Here is a 27,710-nt window from a genome sequence, read left to right on the forward strand (position 1 = left end):
CTCAAAGGGACCCTCAAATATCTAACGTATCTTCTTGATATCTCAAAAAATGATAAATTCTCATCATAGGAACCTTGATCACATAAAATTGGAAAGAACAAATTAAATGACCTCTTCTTCCACCCTAGCCCCATCCTAAAGAGAGTAATTATTAAGAATATGTCATATTCTCACTTTTTCCCTCTGAATTTTTTATAGTGAGGGCCAAACCTGCCCTCCTCCTGAGTTTCTTATCTCAGTGAATGAAACACTACCCAGGTGTGCATGGACCAGAAATCGGTGGCCACCTGTGATTTGGTCATCTTCCCTGTTTCTCATACCCAGTCTTTCTGATACTAGTGCCTTAATACTACAAACTCATTTTATCCACTCCCTCCCTGTTGCTCTAACACTGAGTTCTGGCCACATTATCCCTTGGCTCAATTACTGCAACACATTCCCAGTGGCTTCCCTGCCACCGACCTTCTCCCATCAGCCCATTCTCAGAGATGTCAACCAAAAATAATTTCTGTAAGAGGAAAGCCAATCATATTGCTCCCTGAGTGAACTCTTTGACTGGTTCCCAAGGCCCTGAAAATAAAGTTCATCCTCCCTAGGATGGTTCCAAGGCTGTTCACAGGTTGGCTCCTTCTGATTTCTCTGATTTTATCTTTTGCTCCCTAACTTTGCTCCAGCCATAAGTCGTTACTAGTAAATTAGAGCACACATTCTCTGCATTGCTTAGTACAACTTCTCTATTTGCTTGCCTGCCTACCTGCTCCTCTGTTCCCAGTTAGATGTCACTTCCAAGAGACCTACGGGTGGGCTTGGTGTCTCATCTAGAATTCCCCAAAGATTGAGCCTGGTTTTATCTTAAAATCCTTCATACTTCATTGAAATGCCTGTTAATCACCTGCTTCTTTTTATTTTTTTATTTTTTTTATTTTTTTATTTATTTATTTGACAGAGATAGATCACAAGTAGGCAGAGAGGCAGGCAGAGAGAGAGAGGGAGAAGCAGGCTCCCTGCTGAGCAGAGAGCCTGATGCGGGGTTCGATCCCAGGACCCTGAGATCATGACCCGAGCCGAAGGCAGAGGCTTAACCCTCTGAGCCACCCAGATGCCCCACACCTGCTTCTTTTTAAAGTATCAAATCTTGGGGCTCCTGGGTGGCTCAGTGGGTTAAGCCTCTGCCTTTGGCTCAGGTCATGATCTCAGGGTCCTGGGATTGAGCCCTCCATTGGGCTCTCTGCTCAGCAAGGAGCCTGCTTCCCTTCCTCTCTCTCTGCCTGCCTCTCTGACTACCTGTGATCTCTGACCGTCAAATAAATAAATAAAATCCTAAAAAAAATAAAGTATCAAATCTTGGGACACAGTTCATTTTTTTTCACCACAGTATCTTTAGTATCTATCTAGCAAAGTGCTTGGCGCATAGAAAGTGCTCGGTGAATACTTTCAAATGAGTTGAGAAAAAGTAACTGCATTTAACATTTATTATCCAATTTAGTCTGTCTTCGTTACAGTCACATAGTTGTTTACGTAGATGGTGAATTATCAATTTTTCAAAATGTGCTCTTGAGTTACTTGTTTCCTCTCTCTTGTCTGAGCTAAGTGCCACAATCAATTAGATTTTTTTATATGCAAAAGAGAGTGGAGAGAAAGACCAAGAAACAGAACGTAGAAGAAAAGCTGACTGAGAACAACCGATTTATCCCTGTAAAGGCCATGCTTTCCAGAAACACTTTTCTGAGCTAATATTTTGGAAGAAGGAATTGCAAAAGGAGGACAGAGCTTACACCAGGGTATAGGGGCGCTCAACTTTAGACTTAAAGAGAGCTGTTTATCAAAGTGTGAAATGCTCCTTCACCAGGTACAACAGTTGTGAATTTGGGTTAAGTTACTTCAGCTTAAGTTACTCCCCTCCCTTTCTGTCTTTCAAAAATAACCTGGTTGTGAGGAAGAAACATAATAATGGAAACACCCAGCACTTTGCTGGTACAAACATGCTGCTCAAAAAAATGGTTGCTATGAAGATGACATCATAAACACAGAGTCAAGTAGCTAAATACATTAATGATTGGCAGGATGTGATGGGAACCGTTGCCTAAGGTGATGCAGGGCCTGTTCATCAGGAGAGTGCACGTGGATCATCTGGGGATCTTGTTCAATTGCATGTTCTGCTTTAGTGGGCCAAAGGTGGGTCCTGGAATTGTACATTTCTTTTTTTTTTTTTTAAGATTTTATTTATTTATTTGACAGACATCACAAGTAGGCAGAGAGGCAGGCAGAGAGAGATGGGGAAGCAGGCTCCCCGCTGAGCAGAGAGCCCGATCCCCGGACCCTGAGATCATGACCTGAGCCGAAGACAGAGGCTTAATCCACTGAGCCACCCAGGCAACACACATTGTACATTTTTAACCAGCTTCCAGGCAATGCTGATGTTTCTGGTTCCCAGACCATCCTTTGGACACTGAGAGCCTATAGGATAAAGATAATCATCCCATCTCCTGAACTTGGGTGGCCTCAAGGCACTGGTCAGGATAAGTGGTAAGTGGTTACACTGTCCAGATGGAGGTGACTCTCATCTGGCAGGACCCTCACCACAGAGAAACGTCTCCATATCGACAGAGACCCGTGTCCATGTACACTCAATACACCCACTGAATGTTGCCATCACCACGTAGGCAAAAGTAGGATCCTGCTTCACCCCTGTACCTTCCACCCTGATTTCACTTAATAAAAAGTTGGAGAGTCTGACACTATATGATTTGTTGCAGAATCCCCATCCCTTTGGAACAGCCCAGCATGGTATGTATACTTAACTTACCCGATTGGACATTTCCCACTGATCAGAGCCTTGGCACTGGACTCTAAGTAAACTTAACCTTCAATTAACTCAAATTATTATGCAAAACCACATAAGACGTGGGTGTGCTGGCATTTTTTTCTCCTTTATTGCCACAAATTCCATGGGGACCAAGAGTAAAAATGCATCAATTTGAGGTCCCTGGGGTATGAAACAGAACGATAAATGATATCTATCCCCCAGAGGGTTTGCCTCACTGCCACTGTGCAGCTCCAATTACAAAGGACCTCAGTGAATTTTAATAAGAACGCGTGGTAGTCAGTACTAGCAAGCTGGAATTAGCTTGCACAGGAGGCGAGATATTCAAACGCATATCTACTAAAAGAACACTACATTTGGATACCAAAATCTTGTTCCTACACTAGAAAGGATGATTTTAAAAGAATTTATTTACTTATCTGAGAGAGAGAGTGAGAGCATGCATGAGTGGGGGGAGGAGCAGAGGGAGAGGAAGAAAGAGAACCTCCAGCAGACTTCCCACTGAGCTAGGAGCCTGACCTGGGGACTTGATCTCACAACCCTGAGACTGTGACTTGAGCTGAAATTAAGAGTTGGAGGCTTAACCAGCTGAGTCACCCAGGGACCTATAGAAAGGATGATTTTTATCTAACCCTTCCTGTTTGTGGAGAAGAGCTACAAAACGGAGTCAAAAATCATATTGAAAGAAAATACCACATGCATGCACAAATCTCACCGGGGTAACTATAGGGTAATTCTACCCCTTGTCCCATGGAATTTTTTTTTTTAAGATTTTTTATTTATTATTTATTTATTTAATTTTATTTTATTTATTTATTTATTTGACAGACAGAGATCACAAGTAGGCAGAGAGGCAGGCAGAGAGAGGGAGGGGGAAGCAGGCTCCCCACTGAGCAGAGAGCCCGACTCGGGGTTCGATCCCAGGACCCTGGGATCATGACCTGAGCTGAAGGCAGATGCTTTAATCCACTGAGCCACCCAGGTGCCCCGTCCTGTGGAATATGATGAAATGCAACTTTGGAGTAAAATCTGTCTACCTTACAACTTGAGATTTTAAGAAAGAGGAGAACTTACCAGGTGTAGATGATCTGTCCTCTGGGATAAGTATAGAGTATAATGTAGCAGTCACCACCATAGAATTCACCATAGGAGTTCCGGTCAATTTCAATCCTACCATTATTTTCTACACGCCATATCTGAAAGGAATGGAATGTCCATATCAAAATTAAAATTTTCTTGATCTAATAGTACTTGTCAGGAGTTTGGTTTTTTTTTTTCTTTTAGATCTATTGTTAAACAACTTTTAAATACTTTTCTAACTAGCTTACAAATTAAACAACAGGAAGAAATTTTATCAGTTTGACAATTGGTTCACTGATTTTTTTAGTGTTTATACATGTATTTTTTGCATCCTCCAGAGTACTTACATCAGTTCTGAGCCTATTAATACATACCTACTGTTCGATTGATTAGTGAAAATAACACAAGACTCTGGTGGAATAAGGAACTAAAATATTCGGCTCAGAAATATATCTCTTAACTTGCATAAAATATTTCATTCATTGGGAGACAACCTGTTTGTTTATTAAAAAAATTTTTTTTCCCAGCACAGTAAAGCATGATTATTTCCTCAGGCAAGAGTGGCAGATAGGGACCAAATAATCAAGATGCCAATTGCTTGACTATTTTCAAGAGGTCGCATTTAGGCATAAGACTCAAAAGATAAAAGTAGGCAGAAACTTTTTTTTTTCCCCTGGCTTCTCAGCCTCATCACAGATTAAAGACACTCCAAGTTGGAGAGAGAGCTGTAGATGAACCAGGAAAGCAACACGAAAGCCTGCCAGGCAAGGTGCGTACGTCCCTCCAGGGGACGGGGAGGATACACTCCTCCCCTTGAAATTTGGCGATGGAGGAGCGGCGGTGGTGCTTTCAGAGAGAAGCATGACATCCTGGTGAGCAGGGGAGAAACAACAGCACTCCAGGGCTGAACCCAAAAGCCTAGAGAAAGTCCCCAGATTTCCAAAGTCCGGGGTTTACTCAGGAGGACATCTCAGAGTCAACACAAGAGACTGTCCCTGGGACCTGGTGCTGGGGAGCCAAATCTGCCACGAGCCCCTCCTGCTGTGCTGAGCTGCAGAAAAGCGCGTGTGAGCAGGAGACAGACCCAGACAGCAAGCTGATACCCCTCGGACAATGGCCATGTGGGGCCTTTCTCCCTTTGCAGTTCTTGCAACCCCCGGATAGCTGAGATGTACACTTTCATGTCTTTGAAAAGAGGCAAAACTACTTCTTAAATTTCTTTCCCAATATACTTCGCTCCAAACATTGTAGTAAGCCTTGGGAATACAAGGATAAACTATTCAATTCCAGCCCTCAAGGAACTAAGGAGAGGGCCAGGAAGAAAAATAAACTGTTTTGCAGTCCTTAGATGATGGTTCTGTGAGAAATATCACTTATGGTTTGAGCACAAAGCCTGCTCCAGGACAGAGGGAAGGCTTCTCAAAGAGCTTCAGCTTGTGACTGAACTGAATTCCACAGGAAAAGGAATGGAGACTTCAGCCAGAGGGAGGAGGGAAGAGCCCTCAGGCAGTGGTAGAGTGAGGCAGCCAGGAGAGCAAGGATCATATCCTGGAAGACCTTGCAGGCCCCCCTGAAAACGGAAAGCCATTAAAATATTTTATAAAACACAACATTACCCAGTTCTCATTAAGTTAGATGACTCAAGAGTAGAGGATGAAGAGAGTTGAATTAGGGATATTCATTAGGGGGTTATGGGCAATTTTTTTCAGAAAAAGAGAATAAACAACAAACAATTTGAATGCTCTAAAAATATCTGTGAGTTTAGCACGTACCCAATCTGCTTTTGTGAGTGCCTATAAGGTACAAGGAAATGTCTAACTAATGGTCGCTGGTACATTCAGAGCTACTTGCCCTCACTGGAGAATTCCAGTTCCAGGAGTGGGAGCAATTCTGGACCAGGAAACAAGATGGCTGGGTTCCACAGCATGTCTAATAGTAATGAGGTGATCTTGCACAGATAACCTAACTTCTTGGAATCTCAACACACCCATTGTAAAATAGGATTGAAGGTCAGAAACTGTCTCTTCCAACTTTAAATTCCCTGATTTAATATACAGTCATGGACCACCTTTATTAATAAGTAAAGTAAAATGACAAAGTTTGTAGTCTTCTGAAGTTACATTTCCAGGAATACTGGCATAAATGGGCTTGATGAAAACAAACAGACACAAACAAAAGCAGCCAATTACCTCCACTTTGCCAGAACCATCATCCACCATATTGTGCTGGGCAGCCATCTGTGGAGAAGTGTGTAGTTTTGAGGCATCAAATGGAATTTGTTTTATTTGAGCCACTTTCTCGGTGACATAGACTTTCCCGAAGCCATCACTCTGATCTTTCTCTCTCCAGTCCTTAAAGAACTGTTTGAAGATTGGTGTTTCCCCTCCTTCTGGAAGAACTTGAATCTAAAATTTAAAACAATAATAATTATTCTAAAAACAAAATAGACAGAGGAAAGACATTCATCTAGGAGTGGAAGAAAAAACTCAGGAAAAGACTGTCTTGGTTTCTGTGATGACAGATGTAAACCTAGAAGCTGGGATCTGTGAGTGAATGTAAAATGGAAGATTATCAGATATGAAGGTGAAACAATCCACCTCTGCTTTTTGTCACAACTAAAGTGACTGCCACTGAATTTGGATGCTTGAAGTAAGAACAGAGCTCTGTCATGTTACCATTACAGTCAAATATGTGTGACTCTTATTCTGCATTAGGTTTATAAGAGATCTGTAACCTGGAAGAAATGATCTCATTGTGTTCCTTGTGTGAGGACATAAAACTGAAGAGAAAGGATGAGACCGAAAGACTCAGAAAAGGAAGAGTAACTAATCAGGTGTCTAAGCTGATGTCAGTGAAGCCAAATATTATCTGGCTACTAGCCCAGGTCTGCACAACCTGCTCTAAGGACTAACTGAAAAGTACTCTCAGTGCATTCAGCTGTGGTTGATCATCTAGACTGAAACGCCGTGGAGGAAGCAGAGGGGTCTTTTTTCATAATGCAGCCCCATGGAAGGTCTGATCTCCAGTTTCTGCAAAATTCCACACTCCACAAAACTATGGTTCTAGGGACATGGGACACAGTGTGACACACACACAAGGGAAGAATAACTTCCACGCATTGGGTACTTTGATCCAAATGCTCACATAAGTTTTGTGGAGACAGGATGAGCTCCCACATTTTAATTTTTTTTTTCTAGCCAGCTCATTTCCACACACACTTACTTGGGTATTTCTGGAATAATTCATTTGCTTTAGGAATTCTTCAGCTGTCTTCATTGCAGCTTTTCTCTCCTGGGGATTAGCGTCTTTACCTAAATGGAAGATAAATGAAAAGGACAGAATATCAGAGAGGGAAAACATTATATGATTATGAAACATTTGCACACCCCAAGAGATAAACATGATTATAATTTTAATTTAAATATGACACTGAGCATGGTAAAACTGTCCTGGTATGTTAAATATATTTTGTAGTATCCTAATGATTGCCATTATATGTAAAAGATTCTTTTTATATTGTCCAATGCCATCTTTAACCCGATCATTCTTGGCAAATGATACTAGTAGGAAGAAAACACAGTTTTGATATCTGCATTTTATATGAGCTATTTACAGATCAAGTCTCAAAATGATAGGCTTTATTTTTTAAATCAGAAAAGTTTTCTTTACCTTTTCAAAGAGATAGCCATTAAGTCTGCAGTGCAGCTACTATGTCAATGGCATTTCTTACCCTTCCATACGAAAATCTGTTTTGCAGAACCATGGTCCAAAATAAAGCATTCTTCAGAAAGCAGCATCGCCATGGAGAAAGGGTTCTCTTCTGCAACCACAGTCACTCTCATGGATCCACTGGCATCTGAAACCTAATATAAAAACCATGAGCTTATTTGCAGATAATAAAAATGTTCTAAAATTACATCATGGTGATGTTTGCACAACTCTGTAATTATAACAACAACCATTGAATTGCATACTTTTAATGGATATGGTATGTAAATTATATCTCAACAAAGCTATTAAAAAAACAACAACAAAAATCCATGAGCCAAATTATACCCTAAAAGGCTTTTTTTTTTAGTTTTTAAAAATTTTTTTAAAGATTTTATTTGTTTCTTTGACAGAGAGGGAGTGAGAGAGCACGAGAGGGGACACAAGCAGGGGAAGTGGGAGAGAGAGAAGCAGACTCCCCACTGAGCAGGCAGCCTGATATGGGACTCAATTCCAGGACTCTGGGATCATGACCTGAGCTGAAGGCAGGCACTTAATGACTGTGCCATCCAGGCACCATACCTAAAAGGCTTTTTATTTATTTAAAAAACTTTTTTTAAACATTTTATTTATTTATTTAACTGACGGAGATCACTAGTAGACAGAGAGGCAGGCAGAGAGAGAGAGGGAGAAGGAGGTGTCCCGCTGACCAGAGAGCCTGACGTGGGGCTTGATCCCAGGACCCTGAAGGCAGAGGCTTTAACCCACTGGGCCCCCCAGGTGTCTCCCTAAAAGGCTTCTTAAAGGTCCTTTGGACAATCAACAAAACTAAAAGACAATCCACGGAATGGGAGAAGATACTTTTGAATGACATATCTGACAAAGGGTTAGTATCCCAAATATATAAAGAACCTACATAACTCAGCACCAAAAACCCCCCAGTGGTCCAATTAAAAATGGGCATAAGACATGAACAGACACTCCTCCAAAGAAGACATACAGATGGACAACAGACACATGAAAAAATGCTCATCAACATTTATCATCAGGGAATTAAAAATCAAAACCATAGGGGCGCCTGGGTGGCTCAGTAGGTTAAAGCCTCCGCCTTCAGCTCAGGGCATGGTCTCAGGGTCCTGGGATCAAGCCCCACATTGGGCTCTCTGCACAGCAGGCAGCCTGCTTCCCCCTCTCTCTCTGCCTCCCTCTCTGCCTACTTGTGATTTCTGTCTGTCAATAAATAAATAGAATCTTTTAAAAAAATCAAAACCATAATGTGATATCACTTAAGCCTGTCAGATTGGCTGCAATCAAGAACACAAGAAAAAACAAGTGTTGGCAAGAATGAGGAGAAAAAGAAACCCTGATGCACTGTTGGTGGGAATGCAAGCTGGTGCAGCCACAGCAGAAAACAGTATGGAGGTTCTTCAAAAAATTAAAAATAGAACTACCATATGATCCAACAATTCCATTACTGGATATTTACCCCCAAAATACAAAACACTAATTCAGAGGGACAGATGTATTTCTATGTTTACAGCAGCATCATCTACAATAGCCAAATTATGGAAACAGCCCAATTGTCCATTGACTGATGAATGTATAAAGAAGATACGGTGTGTATATAAACAATGGAATATTACTCAGCCATAAAAAAGAACGACGTTTTGCCATTTGCAGCAACATAGATAGATCTAGAGAGTATACTGTTAAGTGAAATAAGTCGGAGAAAGACAAACACCATATGATTTCACCCATATGTGGAATTTAAAAAAACAAAACAAATGCACAAAGGAAGGAGAAAGAAACCAAGAAACAGACTCTTAACTATAGAGAACAAACTGATGGTTACCAGAGGGGAGATGGGTGGGGGGATGGGTGAAATACATGAAGGGGTTTAAGAGTACATTTATCATGATGAGCACTGAGTGATGTATAGAATTGTTGAAACACTGTATTGTACACCAGAAACTAAGATAACACTATATGTTAACTATATAAGAATTAAAAAAAATTCTTTTGGGGTAAAAAAACCATTAACAGAAAGTCAAGTTTCAACACTGGACCTAAAGAACCAGAAAATAATAATGGTAATAGTAATGGCTAAGATTTTTTGAGACTTCCAAATAATAGGCACCAGGCGATGAACTTTACATGATTAGTTACTAATTTTTATAGCAATCTTTCCAACTAGGTAATAATCTAAGACTCACTGCACCCACATTAAAAAAAAAAGCTTAAACCTTTATTCATTCAGCATTTATTGAGTGTCTACCATAGGGCAAGCACTATGCTAAGAAGGCAGTGGCACATTACAGTCTATGCATAGAGACTATTTCCAGATTAGGTCCTGTAATTTAAGTATACTTTGTGTAAATTGCCCAAGTAAATTTCTTCTGTCACAAATATTTATTTAGACTCTCAAAGTTTGGAAACAACCACAGAACATTTCTTTTTTTAGGGGCTCAGTCAGTTACACATCTGCCTTCAGCTCAGGTCATGATCTTGGGGTCCTGGGATTGCCACATGGGGCTCCCCACCCAGCGGGGAGTCTGCTTCTCCTTCTCCCTCGTGTGCGTGCACACACACACTCTCTCTAACTCAAATAAATAAAATCTAAAAATAAAAAAATTTTTTTTTAAAGAACAATTTTTTTAAAGGTGGAGGTGATATTGCAAAACTGAAAGTGATATTAATGCCCACTTCAGAATTCCCTGTTTTTCAAAGGCCAGCTTGTAGGCTGCAAGGTAATCACCCGGGTACTTGATAAATATGTGGATTCTGGGGCCTTCCCTAGATCAGTGGTCAAGCTGTGCAGCATTATGCTAGGGCTTGAATTCTGTTTTTTTATAAGTTGCGTAGGTGACTGTTTCCCAGCTGTGTTCTGCAACCCCAATTAAATTTATTTACAGACTTGGTGTTTTACATATATGCAATACATTTTATATCCACTAGAGGGAGGAATGATTCAGGATTAACATCTTCCCATTTTAAAACATTTCTTCAGTTGCTAATGCTGTCCAAGTGGGAGAATTTTTTTTTTTTAAGATTTTATTTATTTATTTGACAGAGAGAGATCACAAGTAGGCAGAGGCAGGCAGAGAGAGAGGAGGAAGCAGGATCCCCGCTGAGCAGAAAGCAGGATGTGGGGCTCGATCCCAGGACCCCAGGATCATGACCTGAGCCGAAGGCAGAGGCTTTAACCCACTGAGCCACCCAGGCACCCCGGGAGAATGGTTTTATTTGATGATGTGGCATAAAAGATATTTGTTAAGCTTTAAATGGGTTTTAGAAGCAGTAGAAAAAAAAAAAGATGCCATGAAATCTTTATTTTTAAAATTTTATTTATTTATTTGAGAAAGAGAAGAAGAGAGAGCAAGAACACATGTGGGGGGAGGGGGTAGAAGGAAAGGGAAGACAGGATCCCAAGGAGACTCCGCACTGAGCTTATAGTCTGGTAGTCGTGCCCATCCCTTGACCCCGAGATCATGACCTGAGCCAAAACCAAGAGTCCATGCTAAACTAACTGTTCCACCGAGACACCCCCTCGAAGTCTTTAGAATAACAATTTCTGTGTAGTTTCTATTAAAAGCATCAGTACTTAGCAGAAGTCATGACCACATTTTTTCCCTTGCCATCTAAGAAGAAAATAATTCACTTACTCTTTACAAAACGTAACTTATTAGACACAAGTTAATAACTTGATCTTCATTCAAAATCAGTTTCTGAGCTCGAAGTTGTCTTAAAGCAGGAAATGTAACTCCTTCCTGTAGTGGCTGATGACTACTTAGTTCTTCAGGGAGATTAATGATCTGCTCCAAATCATGCGCTTGGAAAGTTATAAGGGGACGGGACTCTTGCAGGATCCCATTGACTATTCTCAACTGGTGTATCTGTGGCTCCTGTTACCTTCACCAGCAATAAAATCATAAAATTCTGGAGTTCTAAGGAACCTGAATAATCTTCTAAAGGAATCTGTCTCTCTTTTTTGCAGATAAAAAAACTGAGACCCAGCATGGTCGTATCTTGCCCAAGGTCATCTGGTGGGCCATCACCAGAGGTGACATGGAACTAGGTATCCAATGCCCAGGACAGGGTCGTTTTTACCCTGTTTCCTCCCAGCTGTTTGATTTGATAGCTTTACCCTCCTGTAACAAAGAAAGCCTTCATTATGACTAAATAGGATATTTAAAATAACATGAAGATTTTATAGTTTATCAAAATTTTGGGGTGCCTGGGTGGCTCAGTTGTTAAGCGTCTGCCTTTGGCACAGGTCATGATCCCACGGTCCTGGGATCCAGCCCTGTATCAGGTTCTCTGCTCAGCAGAAAGCCTGCTTCTCCCTCTCCCACTGCTTCTGCTTGTATTCCCTCTCTTGCTGTCTCTCTCTCTATCTCTCTCTGTGTCAAATAAATAAATAAAATCTTTAAAAAAATTTATAAGAAAAAGCTTACTGAATATTTTTATTCCATGAAGGAAACATTTTAAGAACTTCATATATCAAAATCTATCATTGCAAACTAGCATGGCAACACTACATAATTTTATTTAAGTTGTAGCAATAATTTCACCGATTTGACATTTTTAATAAAAATAACTAAAAATAATAAAAAGAGGCATTTTAACAAACATACTAGAGGAAAGAATGCATTCTGCTGACACACTTCTCTTTGAGAGCAAGGAGAATTATCAGCTGTAGCAGAGTCCCATCCAGAACATGTCTCCCGGCTGCATCCAGTCTAGTGAACACAACAGAACTCACTACCAGTGAACTCACCATGTAGAGTTTAGCCATTTTCCTGTTCGTTATGTCTGCTATGGTGTCATCGTCATCGTTTCCATCCGGAAGCTCCGGCTTTGCCCCTAAAACCTGGAAAAGAGTGAACAGATAAAAGATAAAGACCTCTCATTAAAGGATGCAGAGTTAAAAAAAAAAAAAGGTAAACTATCCCATATTTCTAAAGACCTAAATTATAACATATTCGCAGTTAAAATGACCAGACTCAAACATTCCTCACCAATCATACTGCATCGGCCTTTGCTCACGGATCAAACAAATGAATTGACTGAAGCAAACAACTGACTTTGCTCATGATGTGAACTTCCAAGAAAGTAAAATCCTACACCTGAAAGCAGACGCGTTCGTATTACTGAAGGCTAGCAGGAATCAATTAAAATGTGAATTCTAAATTCACTTCTGTAAGAGATTTCTTCTTATGACCTCTGCTTCTTAGGAGCAAGCTGTAGGTTGGATTGCAACAAATCTTGGATCAAATTACTATTTGAGGGGAGAGGACCATTATAATTAGATAAAGGGAAAATTCTCCAGTACATAGTGCTATATTTCCTGCTGTATATTTGGCACTTAGAAGTGTATGGAGCATAAGAGATGCTCATTAAGGAATTGTCAAATGAAGAAATGAATGTATGTATGTATTTTTTGCACATATGGTACAATCCAAAATTTAAGTATATAAAGCATTAATAGAAAGTACATTTGAATCTGCTTTGATTTTCTACACACTACAAGCACCAAAAAAAATAGGTATACAAAGCAACTTTATTATTAAATTAATTGACACAAATATAGACTGTTAAGGACAGGAAAAAAATATAAACTTACTCTAAACAGTGTGACTTTTATAACAACATAAGCATAAATTCAAGTTTAGAAATGCAAAGAAGGTATTCATTTAGACTCAGTAAATATTTCATATACAATGAAATTCCTTACAGAATGTGTTTTATTGCTCTCTACAAGACATTGTATGAAGATACATTCTGCCAAATACCAGGCAATAATAAAAATGTATATAAATTCTAATCCTTGTTCAAATATGGGCACTGCCTGGAGTTTCGAAGCACATTAAGGAAGTTATTTTCTCTGGGAACTTGCTCATCCTTTTATTGACACAGTGATCAATAAAACATTTTTATTATTGTACATACTAAATGATTATAGTACAGTTTTTCTTTTTTGCTAAAAGTAGGATCAAGACACAAATTAAAACACTTGGAATCAAAGGTGCTTTTTAAAAACAGCTTTACTTAAAAATCTTAAATAAATAAATAAATAAATAAATAAATAAAACAGCTTTACTGTGTTAAAAGTATGTGTATCTTCGAAGAGCAGGAAAAGTCTCCTTGTGTGACCTTTTGTGATTCTTCTGTAACCAAGAGAGTAGTTTGGAATCGACAATTTAGGTTGAGGACCTATCTAGGACTTGGAAGTTTCCCAAGGGGCCAAGTGAGTCTGAGACTTGGAGCACATGCTAACTTTTAATTTTCAGACAACAATTCCCATATGAGCCAAGTTTCTTAATTAGCCTCTCAAAGGGTTGTAAATCCCAGAAAAAGGCTTAACTGCAGGGATAGGGGGATGCTGTACATTGTTAGATATCCCCAAGAATCATTTTAAAATTTAGTACAACAACTAAGCATTTACCAAAAACCTCACTGGGGTATACAAATGAGTTTCTAACCATCTTCCCAAATCTGAAGGACTTTATATCTTGTTTAGAAAGAGGAAGATAACTAAACATGTTCTCTTTATCATCTATGCCATATATTTTGACCTTTGAAATAAACTCTAAATACAGCTGTTCTTTTTTCTTTTTTTTTTTTTTTTTACAAGTGGGATAATACCTAAATTTTAAACAGTCGTTTTAGGTTTGTCAAGTGATTATCATTTAACTCCTGTAATCTTTGGTGTGTGAAAAAAACATATATTTTGACAAGTTAAAGAGGAAGGGAGGTTGTGCCTGGGTGGCTCAGTTGGTTAAGCTGCTGCCTTTGACTCAGGTCATGATCCCAAGGTCCTGGGATGGGGCTCCCTGCTCACCAGGGAGCCTACTTCTCCTTCTGCCTCTACCTCTGCTCCTCCCTTGACTTGTGCTGTCTTTCTCTAAAATAAAGAAAATCTTTTAAAAAATTAAATAAACTTTAAAGAGGAAGGGAAACAGAGAAGCCTTATCTGAGGATGTTTCTTAAAAATTTCATCTACTGTTCTAGCCAAGACCTGTCACTCAAGCTTGGGAGTCTCCCCACCCCTCCCCTTCCTTCAATTATTTTCTGTAAATTTCCACTTAAAAGTATCATCATCCGTTAACATGCTCCAAACTGAGCTTAACTTTCCATAAAACCAACCATTCTCAATTCTCCATTTGCGTCAATGAATCTCTGTTCTGTTCACCTGGACTTAAAATCAGAAGGTCAGTTCTGAACACGGCCTGTCCTCCATATTGAATCTCCTACCCACTTGGTCATTAAATTCCACTTCTCTGTAATAATGTTTGGAGTCACCTTAATTCCCACCTTAGTGAAGTCCCTCATCACCTGAGGGATGGGTTACACCTGTTCCTGTCGGTTCCCTCTGCCTTCAGGCTCACCTCATTTTTTCATCCAGAAAGTTATCCTGTACACTGGCTGGAAGGCCCCTCATTTTACTTTCCTCCCAAATTTCAAGAATATGACTCCAGAAAAAAGTTTTACGTCCTTTATCTGCACCAGTGACTTAAAAAGCTCTGTGTGCTCAAGCAACATCTGGGTAAACTGATAAAATAAACAATCTCAACAGCCAGCTATTAAGTCATTAGTTCTGGGGTGAGGCCCAGGGAACTGCATTCCAGATGATGCTGAGCTGGCTGCTTATCGACAGAGCCAAAACTTGTGTCTGGATTCCAAAGCCCCTTCAGAGCTGGATGTTACTGACACCTGCATTATTTCTCAGCATTCTCTACCATCTCCCTTCTCTTACCAAGCTGATGTTTTCAGTGTCCCTTGTGGGAGCCACACACTTGCCTTCCCCAGGGCTCTCCCAAATGCTGTATGTAACTTCTACCTAGGTTGACTCCGTGTGGTAGAAGCAAAACTGAGCAATTATTCTTTGGTTGGCTCAGCTAATTATAATTAGCCCAGGAATAGTTACTGCTTATTGTGTGTCTACTGTGAGTCACACACTGTGTCAGGAGCTTTGGACATGTTTCATCTTAATAAGAGATCCCATGAGCTAGATACTGTTATCCTCATTTTACAGAAAAGCTCACTGATGCTCAAAGAGGAGATTGTTCCACAAAACTGCTAAGTATTGAGGCTTAAGTTATGTCACAGTTCCCTTCAATGCCATAATTTCAATAATTTTTAAAATTTTTTCTATTTTTAATTTTTATTTTTTTAGAGAGAGAGAACGGGGTGGAGGAGAAGGGGTAGAAGAAGAAACAGAGAGAATCTTAAGCAGGCTCCTTGCCCAGCATAGAACCTAACCCAGGTTTCAGTCTCATGACCTTGAGATCATGACCTGAGCTGAAATCAAGAGTTGGACACCTAACTGACGGAGCCACCCAGGCACCCTTCAGTCATTTTCAGAATAATTAGTTGCATACTTTCTTAAATCAAGGGAAACTAGGGAAATTTTGGAAAGAGACAAAAGGATTCTTTCCAAGGATGGTGTCTAGGGGCTCCTTCTGGTGATCTGACACCATAAAGTTACTTTCTTTCCTTGTCTTTTTTTTCTAATTCAATAGAAGATTGATAGCAGCAAATGATTTTTGTCCACAGAGATGCACAGGAATTTTGTCTGGTGGAGATGAAACTAATTTCTGCCCTGTGGAAGAGGTCAGCTTTATATTTATCCACAAATTCATCTTAACAATGATCACCCATTCACTTGTCTGTTCTTTGGATTCTTCTTCAAACTAAGTACAATACCTTACTAGGTCTCTCTCTCTCTCTCTCTTTTTTTTTTTTTTTTTTTTAAGGATTTTACTTGTTTATTTGAGAGAAAGAGAGAGCACGAGCAGTGGAGAGGGGCAGAAGCAGAGGGAGAAGCAGGCTCCCCACAGAGCAGGGAGCCTCATGTTGGTCTTGATCCCAGGACCCTGGGATCATGACCTGAGCCACCCAGGCACCTCTTACTAGTTCTCTTATTAATGAATGACTTAAATAAAAATCTTTGATGTGCGTTATTTAATATTTGTATGAGACTCACGATTTTATTGGTTACTACCTTTTAACTAAAACTACCTTTTAACACCTAGTACCTGTCTTGTCTAAACCACATATATTGAAATCTGTTTACACATTTATGGTCTTTTTTTATGTATTACATATCTTCAGCTTACATTTCTCAAGTGCTACTATGTGTCATACTAGGGACTTCATAAATTTTGTTTAAAACATCCTTCCAGGGACACCTGGGTGGCTCAGTCAGTAAGCGTCTGACGCTTGCTTTCAGCTCAGGTCATGATCTCAGGGTCATGAGATTGAGTGCCACATGGGGCTCTACCCTGAGAGTGGAACCTGCTTTGGGTTCTCTCTCTCCCTCTCCTTCTGCCCCCACCCCCCCTTGCATGAGCATGCTCTCTCTCTCTCTCTCTCTCTCTCTCTCAAAAAATTAAAATTAACAAAAATAAAAGATGCTTACCAGACACTGGTCTAAGAACATTGGATTCATTAAGTTATTTCATCTTCACATCAATGGGGCATTGTTATTATCCCATTTTATGCCTCAAGAAACAGACTAAGTAACTTGCCCACTGTCATGCAGCTTACAACAAATGACAAAGTCAGGATTTGAACTCTGCCTCCAGAGTGGGTGCCCTTATCTAGCCTGCTGTGCTGTTTCTGTGGGCACTTCAAAAATGTCTTCACAATTAATTGTTGAGGCGGGTCTCTGGAGATAAAGCAGAAGGTGTTTTGCAGCAGCAATTGTAGAGGGAACTCTCTTAGGTGTCCTTTTTTTTTTTTCTTAAGATTTTATTTATTTATGAGAGTGAGAGAGAGAGAAAGCACGAGAAGGGGAGGGTCAGAGAGAAGCAGGCTCCCCACTGAACAGCGAGCCTGATGTGGGATTCGATCCTGGGACTCCAGGATTTTGACCTGAGTCAAAGGAAGACGTTCAACTGACCAAGCCACCCAGGCATCCCCAGTTCTCTCTTTCTGATGAGAGCAATACTAGCATGTCTATTGTGCAGCACACATGCTAGTTGATATGGTGACAGAGTTCCACCCTCCTCCCTCCACTGCTGTTCTCATCTCTCTCCAAATCCTCTCTCCACTCCCCTTCCTAGCAGCTCTGCCCATGCTGTGGGCATCAAAGGCTGACAGAAGGAAGTTCTTCCAACACATCAGGTGTTCTGTGAGCAAACAGCCCTTCAAACAAGATATGACCGTGTACAACCAACCTGAGAATGCGACCAAGGAATATAAAATAAAGCAAAAAATAATTCTTTATCCATAAAAATTGCTACAAGTTAGGAGACAACTGACAACATCTGATGCTGGGAAAGATTCTGTATTCTACTAAGAGCTCTCTGGTAAGAAATAGGTAACAGAAATACAAGAAAGAGACCAATTATTAAACCCAGTAATTCTATTCCAGCAGTTTATTCCAAGGGAATAATTAAAATACATGCAAAGAATCAACCCAATAAACACATCACAGCATTTTACAATATTAAAAAACACAAACCACATAAATGCCCAACATGAAAGGGATTCATTCAATAAATTGGGCTGTATCAATAGAATGGAAAACTACACAGGTATTAAAGTATTATAAAGATTATGTGATGGTCAGGAATTAAATGTTTATAATATCTTAAGTATAAATTTAGCTTGCAAAGCATTATCTACTGTAGGAATTCCCTCTTGTGAAAGCACAGAGATACATACTCAAAAACAAAGATTAGGAAGGATTTAGTTATTTTTTCCTCAAAGGTGGAAATATTTTTTTCTCTATTGTGACTATGTATATTTTGTAAAATTTCAATAATAACAAATAGGTGGTTGGGGTACCTGGGTGGCTAAGTCGTTAAGCATCTACCTTGTTAAGCGTCTGTCTTCGGCTCAGGTCATGATCCCAGAGTCCTGGGATCGAGACCCTTGGAAAGCTCCCTGCTCAGGGTGTAGCCTGCTTCTCCCTCTGCCACTCCCCCTGCCATTCTCTCTCTCTCTCTCTCTGTCAAATAAATAAATAAAATCTTTAGGGAAAAAAAAGGTATTTATCTTTAATAAATAAAATTGTAAAAGCTTTTATTAAACAAAAACTACTATTTATTTTCTCTCCCCAACGGAAGAAATTGGCATTTCATTACTTCAAATGCAGAAATTATAACTCCCTTTTAACTTACAATCTACCTTAGGCTTCTTCCTCAGACTTCCTCATTCAGTTCATCAAAGCATAGTAACTATTCTTGATGGATTCCTAAATGCTCTAGGCATTTTGATCAGAGAAAATTTCCTTAATGTAAAGACCTAGAAGTGGCCACCAGTGACAAAGGGACCTTATTTTTTCAGCTAGAAATTGAGTGATTCCAAAGGTCAGAGGTGTTATTTTGTTACAAGTGTGAAATGAGTAGAAAAATGGGAGCATCTCTATCTTCTCTCTGTTTGCCGGTAACATAATGGAAATGTTTAACTACTGAAGACACTACTCTACATTAGAGAGGCTGGAAATTTGTGGAAGTATACTTTTGCTTTATGCCAAAGTAGACCTTCTGCTGTGCTGTTCACTCTTTGCCTTCAACAGTTCAATTCAAAATAATTCAGAAGATATTTATATTAAACCATTATAGCAATTATACCAACTTGCTTTAGATTCACAGTCCCCCTAGTTTCAGATTTTCTTGAGTTCTCATGACATGGGTCAAGACCATCTTTAGTGTCTTGTGTTTTTTTCTTGATGACCTACTGTGACTTTTTCTTTTAAAACGTAAATGGGCCTATGTGTAAATTTGTTTTAGAAAGGGCTGGTAAGTTAAGAAAAAAGTTGCTCTCTCTTCAAATCTTTACTTAACTTTCACATGTGCCCCTGCCCTGCCTTTATTTATTTATGTTGAAACTTTTAGCCAGCCCCACATCTTTGGAAAATGAAATTCCAATATTTACCATTTTGCTCCCTCAAGATGCACTTTCTCTATTTTAACCTTCTACAGAAAAGTCAGGATGCTTGGACAATTTGCAGTAAGTATTCAGAGTGAATAGTAGGAAAAGGAAGGATAATATGTGTTCGGGAGGGAGGACAATACCCAACTCAAAACTCCAGATCACTCTGGATGAAAATGTTTCAAGTTAGTGACGAGTCCCCAGAGCATTTAAAATAGAGGGTCTTGGGGCCCCTGGGTGGCTCAGTGGGTTAAGCCTCTGCCTTCAGCTCAGGTCAGGATCTCAGGGTCCTGGAATCGGCAGGGAGCCTGCTTCCCCCTCTTCCTCTGCCTGCCTCTCTGCCTGCTTGTGATCTCTGTCTGTGAAATAAATAAATAAAATCTTAAAAAAAAAAAACAACAGAGGGTCTTGTATGCTTCTTAACTGTGATTTCAGCTTGACAGATCAGGAAAATGAGAATGAGAGAAGTTAGGAGTTCTGCCTGGGGTCAAAGTTTCATAAAGAGTAAAGCAAGATAATCACAGCAAATAATGGGCAGAAGACATGAACAGACACTTCTCCAAAGAAGACATACAAATGGCTAATAGACACATGAAAAAATGTTCATCATCATTAGCCATCAGGGAGATTAAAATCAAAACCACATTGAGGTACCACCTTACACCAGTTAGAATGGCCAAAATTAACAAGACAGTAAACATGTGTTGGAGAGGATGTGGAGAAAGGGGAACCCTCTTACACTGTTGGTGGGAAAGCAAGTTGGTGCAGCCACTTTGGAAAACAGTGTAGAGATTCCTCAAAAAATTAAAAATAGAGCTACCCTGTGACCCTGCAATTGCACTACTGGGTATTTACCTCAAAGATACAGATGTAGTGAAAAAGAAGGGCCATCTGTACCCCAATGTTCATAGCAGCAATGGTCACAGTCGCCAACTGTGGAAAGAGCCAAGATACCCTTCAATGGATGAATGGATAAAGAAGATGTGGTCCATATATACAATGGAGTATTATGCCTCCATCAGAAAGGATGAATACCCAACTTTTGTAACAACATGGACAGGACTGGAAGAGATTATGTTGAGTGAAATAAGTCAAGCAGAGAGAGTCAAGTATCATGTGGTTTCGCTTACTTGTGGAGCATAAGGAATAACACGGAAGACATTGGGAGATGGAGAGAAGAAGGGAGTTGGGGGGAAATTGGAGGGGGAGATGAACTGAGAGACTATGGACTCTGAGAAACAAACTGAGGGTTTTGGAGGGGAGGGGGTAGGGTGTTGGGTGAGCCTAGTGGTGGGTATTAAGGAGGGCACATATTGCATGGAGCACTGGGTGCATAAACAAGAATGCTGGAACACTGAAAATAAATAAAGTAAAATAAAATAAAGTGGAAAAAAAAAGAGTAAATCCAGGATGTAAACTCCCGGCCTCCCAACTCCTACTGTGGTGCTCCTCAAAGCAACGGAGTCACAGTCTTCTTAAGGTCATCACTCTAGTAGGCATGGCTGTTTCTGCTCTCACCAGAAACAAAGGAAGCTCTCGGGTCCTAAGAGTTAACATTTTAATTACCTAGAAATTCTTCTGTCTTATTCCTTTCCCTAACTGGAAAAAAAAAAAAAACCCCACACAGTTAATTGTTAACATATGGTGAATAGATATCAATTATAAAGGCAAAAATATAGGCTTGTTATGATATATTTTCTTTCTTCCAGGAATTTTATGGTTTAGGTCAGACAAATATTTGATAACAAGAAAGACATACAGAGATATAAAATTACAAGCAATTCTGAGAAAAGCTATGGCCCCATTTGGCTCGCTCCACCTAATCTTCCAACATTTGCTCTCCGGATCCCAGGGAAGTGTGCTTCCCTGACTCTGAAATACTTCTATCCTGTTCCTGATAAGTCAAATAAAAAGGGTAATGTGATATATCAAATAGTGGGTAAAGTTATTTTAGACTGAGAGAAAGCATGGGAAGTACATGTTTGGATAAAAGGATAAAGTGAATGACGGGTCTGCAAGAGATGTTTGGTTATTTAATAATCTGGACTGCCCAATAGAATCTTTTGTAACTGAAATATTCCTTATCTGTCTTATCCAATATGGTAGTCATTAGCTACCTCCAACTACTGAGCACCTGAAAGGTGTACTGTACTGTACTGAAAAGTATACTGTACTATAGCCAGGTAACTGGATTTTTTATTTTATTTAATTTTAATTAAACAGCCATTTGTGTCTGACAATGCTGTGTTTGACAGTGTAGCTCTAGAAGACTCAAGGAACGCTGTGACCTTGGAAAACTCACCATGATGCAGGTCTGTTCCTCAGTGTGACAGTAACCTCAAAATAGGAGAGATTAGAGTGTACAACTCACAAGAAAGCCAACTCCTGTTATTACAACATGGAGAGAAAATTGACTAGTTACAGAGTGTACAACTCACAAGAAAACCAACTCCTAAGTTATTCTTACATGGAGAGCAAATTGGCAAGTTACTATAAAATGGAAAGCTAACTTACAAGATACTATAACATGGAAAAAGGTAACTCACAAATTATTAAAATACATAAGCCAGAATGCCAATTTATTAAATTAGAGTGGTTATCTTAACTAGCTATGTATTAGAACCATCTGGGGAGTTACAATAACAACTACTAAAGTCTGAATCTGAGCCCCAAATTCCAAATGAAGCCCTGGCATGGTGTATTTTCAAAGCCCTCTGGGCTTGGTTCTGTGATACATTCAAGTTTTTAGTGGCATCAGCTTTGTTAATCTGGTTCATCTATCTCAACCATCTCAACCATCAAGACAAGTCTGCCAAGCATTTCTGATGTTCAAATAGCTTTGCAGGGAAATCTTCCCTGGACAAATGGTCATGGTTTGGGAGTCAGGAGGCTGCCCCAGAGCAAATCTCAGGTAAAGATTTTAGCTCACCTGTTCTTTCTGGAAATCATTAATTTTTCTTTTCTTTTCCTTCCTTCTTTCTTTCTTTCTTTCTTTCTTTCTTTCTTTCTTTCTTTCTCTCTTTCTTTTTTTTTTTGTAAGACCACAAACCCATTTGGACATTTCTATCTGATTAGTGCTTGAATAGAGACTCCCATTGTTTGCCTCTGGAGTTTCTAATTAGTATGTTTCACAATGACCATCACCCCTTTCTTTTTGACAATCCTCATTTGGTAGGAACTGGCACTTTGAGTTGGATGGACCCACTCCTGAGTGACTTTGTGACTTTGTTTCTACACTTAAAATGGTCTAATAATTAATGCCATTTACCCATCATGATGATTAAGTGAAATAATGTATGTGAAGTGACTATCACTATACCTGACACGCCATGAGAACTCCACAAAAGTCAGGTCTCCTCCTTTCTCCACCCATATATACATTGAATGAAACCTTTCTTAAAGGGTCGTTCTCTCTCCTTGGTGTGACCTTGCCAGTCACCCCTCTGATTCTTTGCATGATGATTTTACCACCTAACTTCCTGCCATATACCTCCCTGTGGGCTTATATTTACTTATTCACTTACTACTTATTAAATAAGTTATTACTTATTTATGTCTCGATCTAATGATGTCATTAAGTAATCTCTATGTCTTGACCATGTATCCTTGTCAAAGTCTTTTATTTTAGATTTAAAACTACACCTGGAAGACAGATCGAAATATCCCTCTTCAAGCAAAACCAAAAGAATAGTCTCCTGTGCCTCAGCAAGGGAATCATAATGTTGAGAAGGAAAACAAGACAGAGTAATCTCTTCTCTTCTTTGAAGTTTCTCCACAACTGAGGTATGTAGGATACCATTAGTCCTTGATTATAAGGTGGATTCTCTGGTCTTCCTATGTGTTTCAATTCTCTCCCCCCATTTAGTCCTGTACACATGACCTTATCTTGGGGAGTCAGCACACATCAGCTACAGTTTATTTATCAGTAAGTTTGATGTATGGAGTGTCTATGATATATCAGCACCGTAAAAAAGAGTTGGGCTATAATGATGAATAAATTAGCTGTGGCCCCTCTCTTCAGTGAGCTAACTTTCAGGGCAGGGATGCTAAATAGGTTTGGCCTGCCCTTGCTAAGTGCCAGAAGCTCCTGGAGCAGTCTACAGGGAAAGATTCTGAGGTGGCTTCCAAATTTTGTGAATAAGTCTAACATGACCCACCAGCTATCACACTCATAGGCAAGTAGAAGTGGCAAGACACACTCCATTTTTTTTCAACCCTAAATACATGAAAATTACATGTAAGAATTCTCAAATTTAGAGATGTGTAGAGAGTGTATCTTGTTGGGGGAGGATCACCCTCTTCCTCTCAAGACTGGCCATCATAATGCCTCTGGGCTTCTCCTCTCATCACTTATTGCTTATTTTCACCAACTTTGGTGATTACCAGAGGAAAAAATACTATTGGTTGGTTGAGGGGAGGAATGAAGAACAAACTGCCTTTCTTCTCCAGATTCTTCTTTAGAGGCGACAAGAAGACAGACCTACGCAGAGCATCCCTACTCTGAGGACATGAGCTAAACAAACTTCCGGGAGTATTTTCTCATTGTCCCTTATCACCACTATACACATATGCACATATTTACACAAATTTATTCCATTTTATCTCCTCTATCCCTTTAGGGAAAGGTAAATAAACCTGATTTATATATTCTCTTTAATCAGATGAAGGCAAGTTTTATGGCAAGAGAGTTGTGAAAGCTTCCTCTTCGTCTATATAGTTCAGAATATTTCCCAACACCAAAATTTAACTGAAAAACTCCAAAAAGCTTTCATATACTCTGAGATTCTTGAAAAATATTTCCATACTTTTATACACACATTAAAAAATGTATTTTCCTTCCAAGAAAATGTCTTCCCAATTACCCTGTATTACCCTCCATAGTAAGGGTGAAAGGTTTCATGCTGACAGCAAGAGATATGAAACAAAGGGATAAGCCAGGCTACTGAATATGAACATTATGCCACTAAAGGTATTATGATAAGGAATACATAAAATAGGTATGATTGTCAAAAGTATGTGGCATAATTTTGGTAGTTCTAAAATAACTTCACAGTGGATGGGATTCCCATCTCTCTGTATGTGTAAGATGGTTCCTCTGTAATGAAGACTGCCCTGTGAGTCACCATTCTCCCATTCCCACTCTCCCTTGGGCAAGTTAGGCAGCCTCTCCATGACTTACTTCCTTCATCCATAAAATAAGGATATAGAGATCCCATTGGTGCTCCACCCATTCCAACTTGTTACCTCAGAGATCATCTGTAAGATAATTTCTTAAAGGTCAAAGACTTTTGCTCTCTGATGGTATTATCTGGCCACTGAACTATACTGCATCCATACACAAGGAAGGCTGGAATTCTGGGAAGTTAACCCCCAAGGAGTGACCCTCAACCAATGAAAGATGGGAATTATTGGCTAAATCCTGCAGCAATGTCAAGTGCCTGTGGGCTGATTCTGAAGGGTGATTCATACAGTTTTCATAGGGTCCCTTTGGGACTAAGCCCCAGTGCCCCACAGCAGAAAATTACTTACTTACCAACAATAAGCATCACTTTACTCCTACTTGCTGCTTCCAGGATCATCTTCCAAAGAACCACCTGCCCCCAAATCCTTGTATAGAGTTTGCTTTTGGAGGAACACAAACCAATACAGGGGATAACAGACATAGCCACTTCCTGGGGCTGTGGTGAGAACTAAATGAGCTCATTCTTGTAAAGGCCATAAAAGAATGCCAGTCACATGGTAGGCACTGGATATTTGCCATGATAGTGGCAAAAAAAAAAAAAAAAAAAAGTCTATCACAAATTTTTTCCTAGATGATGAAATTTTGGGGTTAATGACAAGAAGTACTTTTATGGGGGCGCCTGGGTGGCTCAGTGGGTTAAAGCCTCTGCCTTCGGCTCAGGTCATGATCCCAGGGTCCTGGGATCGAGCCCTGTATCAGGCTTTCTGCTCAGCAGGGAGCCTGCTTCCCTTCCTCTCTCTCTGCCTGCCTCTCTGCCTGCTTGTGATCTCTGTCAAATAAATAAATAAAATCCTTAAAAAAAAAAAAGTACTTGTATGATGTAAAGAAAGTGCAGCTATAAAGACTAAGGAACACATAGAAAATTCAACCTGCTAGTGAGCCACTTGCCTTTAAACCCTGCAGCACAGCAAGGTGAGAGAAATTAAGTCATCACGAAGCAACAGAGCTCCATGACAGCGAATATCACAGCAACTGGTATTTAATTGTACTGCATCTGCTCCTTGCTTTGAGATGGTTTTTGATTAACCTATTTGTCTCATCCACATGCACTCTGTCAGTCTTCATTAAAATCTATATTCAGTTTTGGTTTGCTTTTCAGTTGCCAGCATTCATTGATATTGGGCACTGATATTTAATTTCTCCACCATGCCTGGCATAGGACTTAATTTCCCTGTATATTTGCATGGCTCATTTGTTTGTATGCGGGTACTTAAACATTTTAATATTTTTTTAACAGTATGTTAGTACTTTTTTCCCTGATTACTAGAATGTTTACCCAGAACTGAGGTAAACATTGCCTCTGGGTTTCCCCTGGAAATAGACTCTATTTACCTCAATGAGACATGCTTCCCTGACAAAGTCACTTTAAAGTCCCTTTTACAGATAAATATGTATATGCACAGTTATACAGATTACATATGTAGTATACGTATGTGCACATATATATAGTGGGATAAGATGAAATTGTCCTAAAATAGCTGAAAGAAAATATACTCTTACTGTTAGTTTTTTATTGTACAGTATCACTAATATTATAAAAAGCATGAGGAATAATATAAAGAAAATGAAACCTGGCATTCTAGTTTTATATTTTTATTACTTTATCAACTCCAGTATGGACTTTGTGGGGACAAAGATCTATCCTTCTATATGGTCCATCTGTCCTAGAACTGTACTATCTTATTTACAAGTCTTATCACACTATTCCCTCACTTCAGGCACAAACGAAAGGAAAAACTGCCTCATTCAGACATGACTTCCAAGTGATATTAATTTAGGCTCATTAAGTAAAAGTGATACCTTGATCAGTAAGGTTGCAAGTCTTCGTGTTGAACTTTGGTATGACAAATTGGAATATTATTTGAAATATTATATTGCAGCATACGGTTAACTATACTGTTACTGTATTTCTTATCTTTGTTCAGAATATTTCAACTTCCTGGGGCTCCTGGGTGGCTCAGACAGTAGAGCATCCAATTACTGGTTTTGGCTCAGGTCATGATCTCAGGGTCCTGGAATCAAGCCCCACATCAGGCTCCATGCTCAGCTCGGGTTAGCTTGAGATTCTCTCTCTCCATCTGCCCCTCCCCCCACTCATGCACGCATGCGTGCAGGCTCTCTCTCTCAAATAAATAAATCTTAAAAACAAGAATATTTCAGCTTCCCCCCACCGGATGAACTGGCAAGGAACAAAATGTATACCTGAATGAAATCATGTCCCTTATCTCTATCACTAATATTTTATTTTTTTAAAAGATTTTATTTATTTATTTATTTATTTGACAGAGATCACAAGTAGGCAGAGAGGCAGGCAGAGAGGGGGAAACAGGCTCCCTACTGAGCAGAGTCAGATGCCGGGCTCGATCCCAAGACCCTGAGATCATGACCTAAGTCGAAGGCAGAGTCCTAACCCACTGAGCCACCCAGGTGCCCCTCTATCACTAATATTTTGAAACTGAAGTTATATTTTACAATTTCTTTCTACAGTTTGCATTTTCTTTTTAACTTTAACAGTGTAATATATTAATTAAAGTATTAATTTACTGCTTAATCTTTTTTTCTCTCAAAACTCTAAATGAAATCCAATAAGCAAGCAAACGTATACATGCACAGTTGGGGCCCTCAGGCTCTGCCTTCACTTCCTGGTACATTATACAGACTCCTTGGCAAGTAAGCACGGAAACTGCCTAAGAGACAAGGTTGGATCACTGATTGCTGGAAACCAAAGGGACCACAGAAGCCACTCTGTCTAACCCTGTACTTTACAAATGAGGAACCAGAAACAACAGAGGTTAAGGGACTTCCTGAGGACCCAAGATGACAGAAGAGAAGCTAGTCTGATATCTACCAGAGCACCCCCTTCATTACTCCACCAGGACGAATCTTGGTCCTGAGTCCACTCTTTGCAAAGCCTCATTATTAAAATGAGACATTATAATCAATTAGAAACACATCTTATTTATAGATTTTTGC

The 27,710-nt window shown here is 39.6% G+C and overlaps 1 protein-coding gene across 1 annotated transcript in view; it reads right to left on the reverse strand.

Annotated features, from left to right (window-relative positions):
• SCIN (scinderin) overlaps positions 1 to 27,710 on the reverse strand; it is a 74,714-nt gene that overhangs the window by 19,041 nt on the left and 27,963 nt on the right. The window contains exons 5-9 of the mRNA XM_032874104.1: positions 12,390 to 12,482; positions 7,635 to 7,767; positions 7,127 to 7,215; positions 6,094 to 6,309; positions 3,899 to 4,020 (exon numbers count right to left, since the gene is read on the reverse strand). Of these exons, the coding sequence (XP_032729995.1) occupies positions 3,899 to 4,020; positions 6,094 to 6,309; positions 7,127 to 7,215; positions 7,635 to 7,767; positions 12,390 to 12,482 (653 nt within the window). The remainder of the gene's footprint in view (positions 1 to 3,898; positions 4,021 to 6,093; positions 6,310 to 7,126; positions 7,216 to 7,634; positions 7,768 to 12,389; positions 12,483 to 27,710) is intronic.

This window comes from Lontra canadensis, unplaced genomic scaffold (assembly GCF_010015895.1).
Source record: "Lontra canadensis isolate GAN:19392208 unplaced genomic scaffold, GSC_riverotter_1.0 scaffold2, whole genome shotgun sequence".
In the NCBI taxonomy this organism is placed as follows: Eukaryota; Metazoa; Chordata; class Mammalia; order Carnivora; family Mustelidae; genus Lontra; species Lontra canadensis.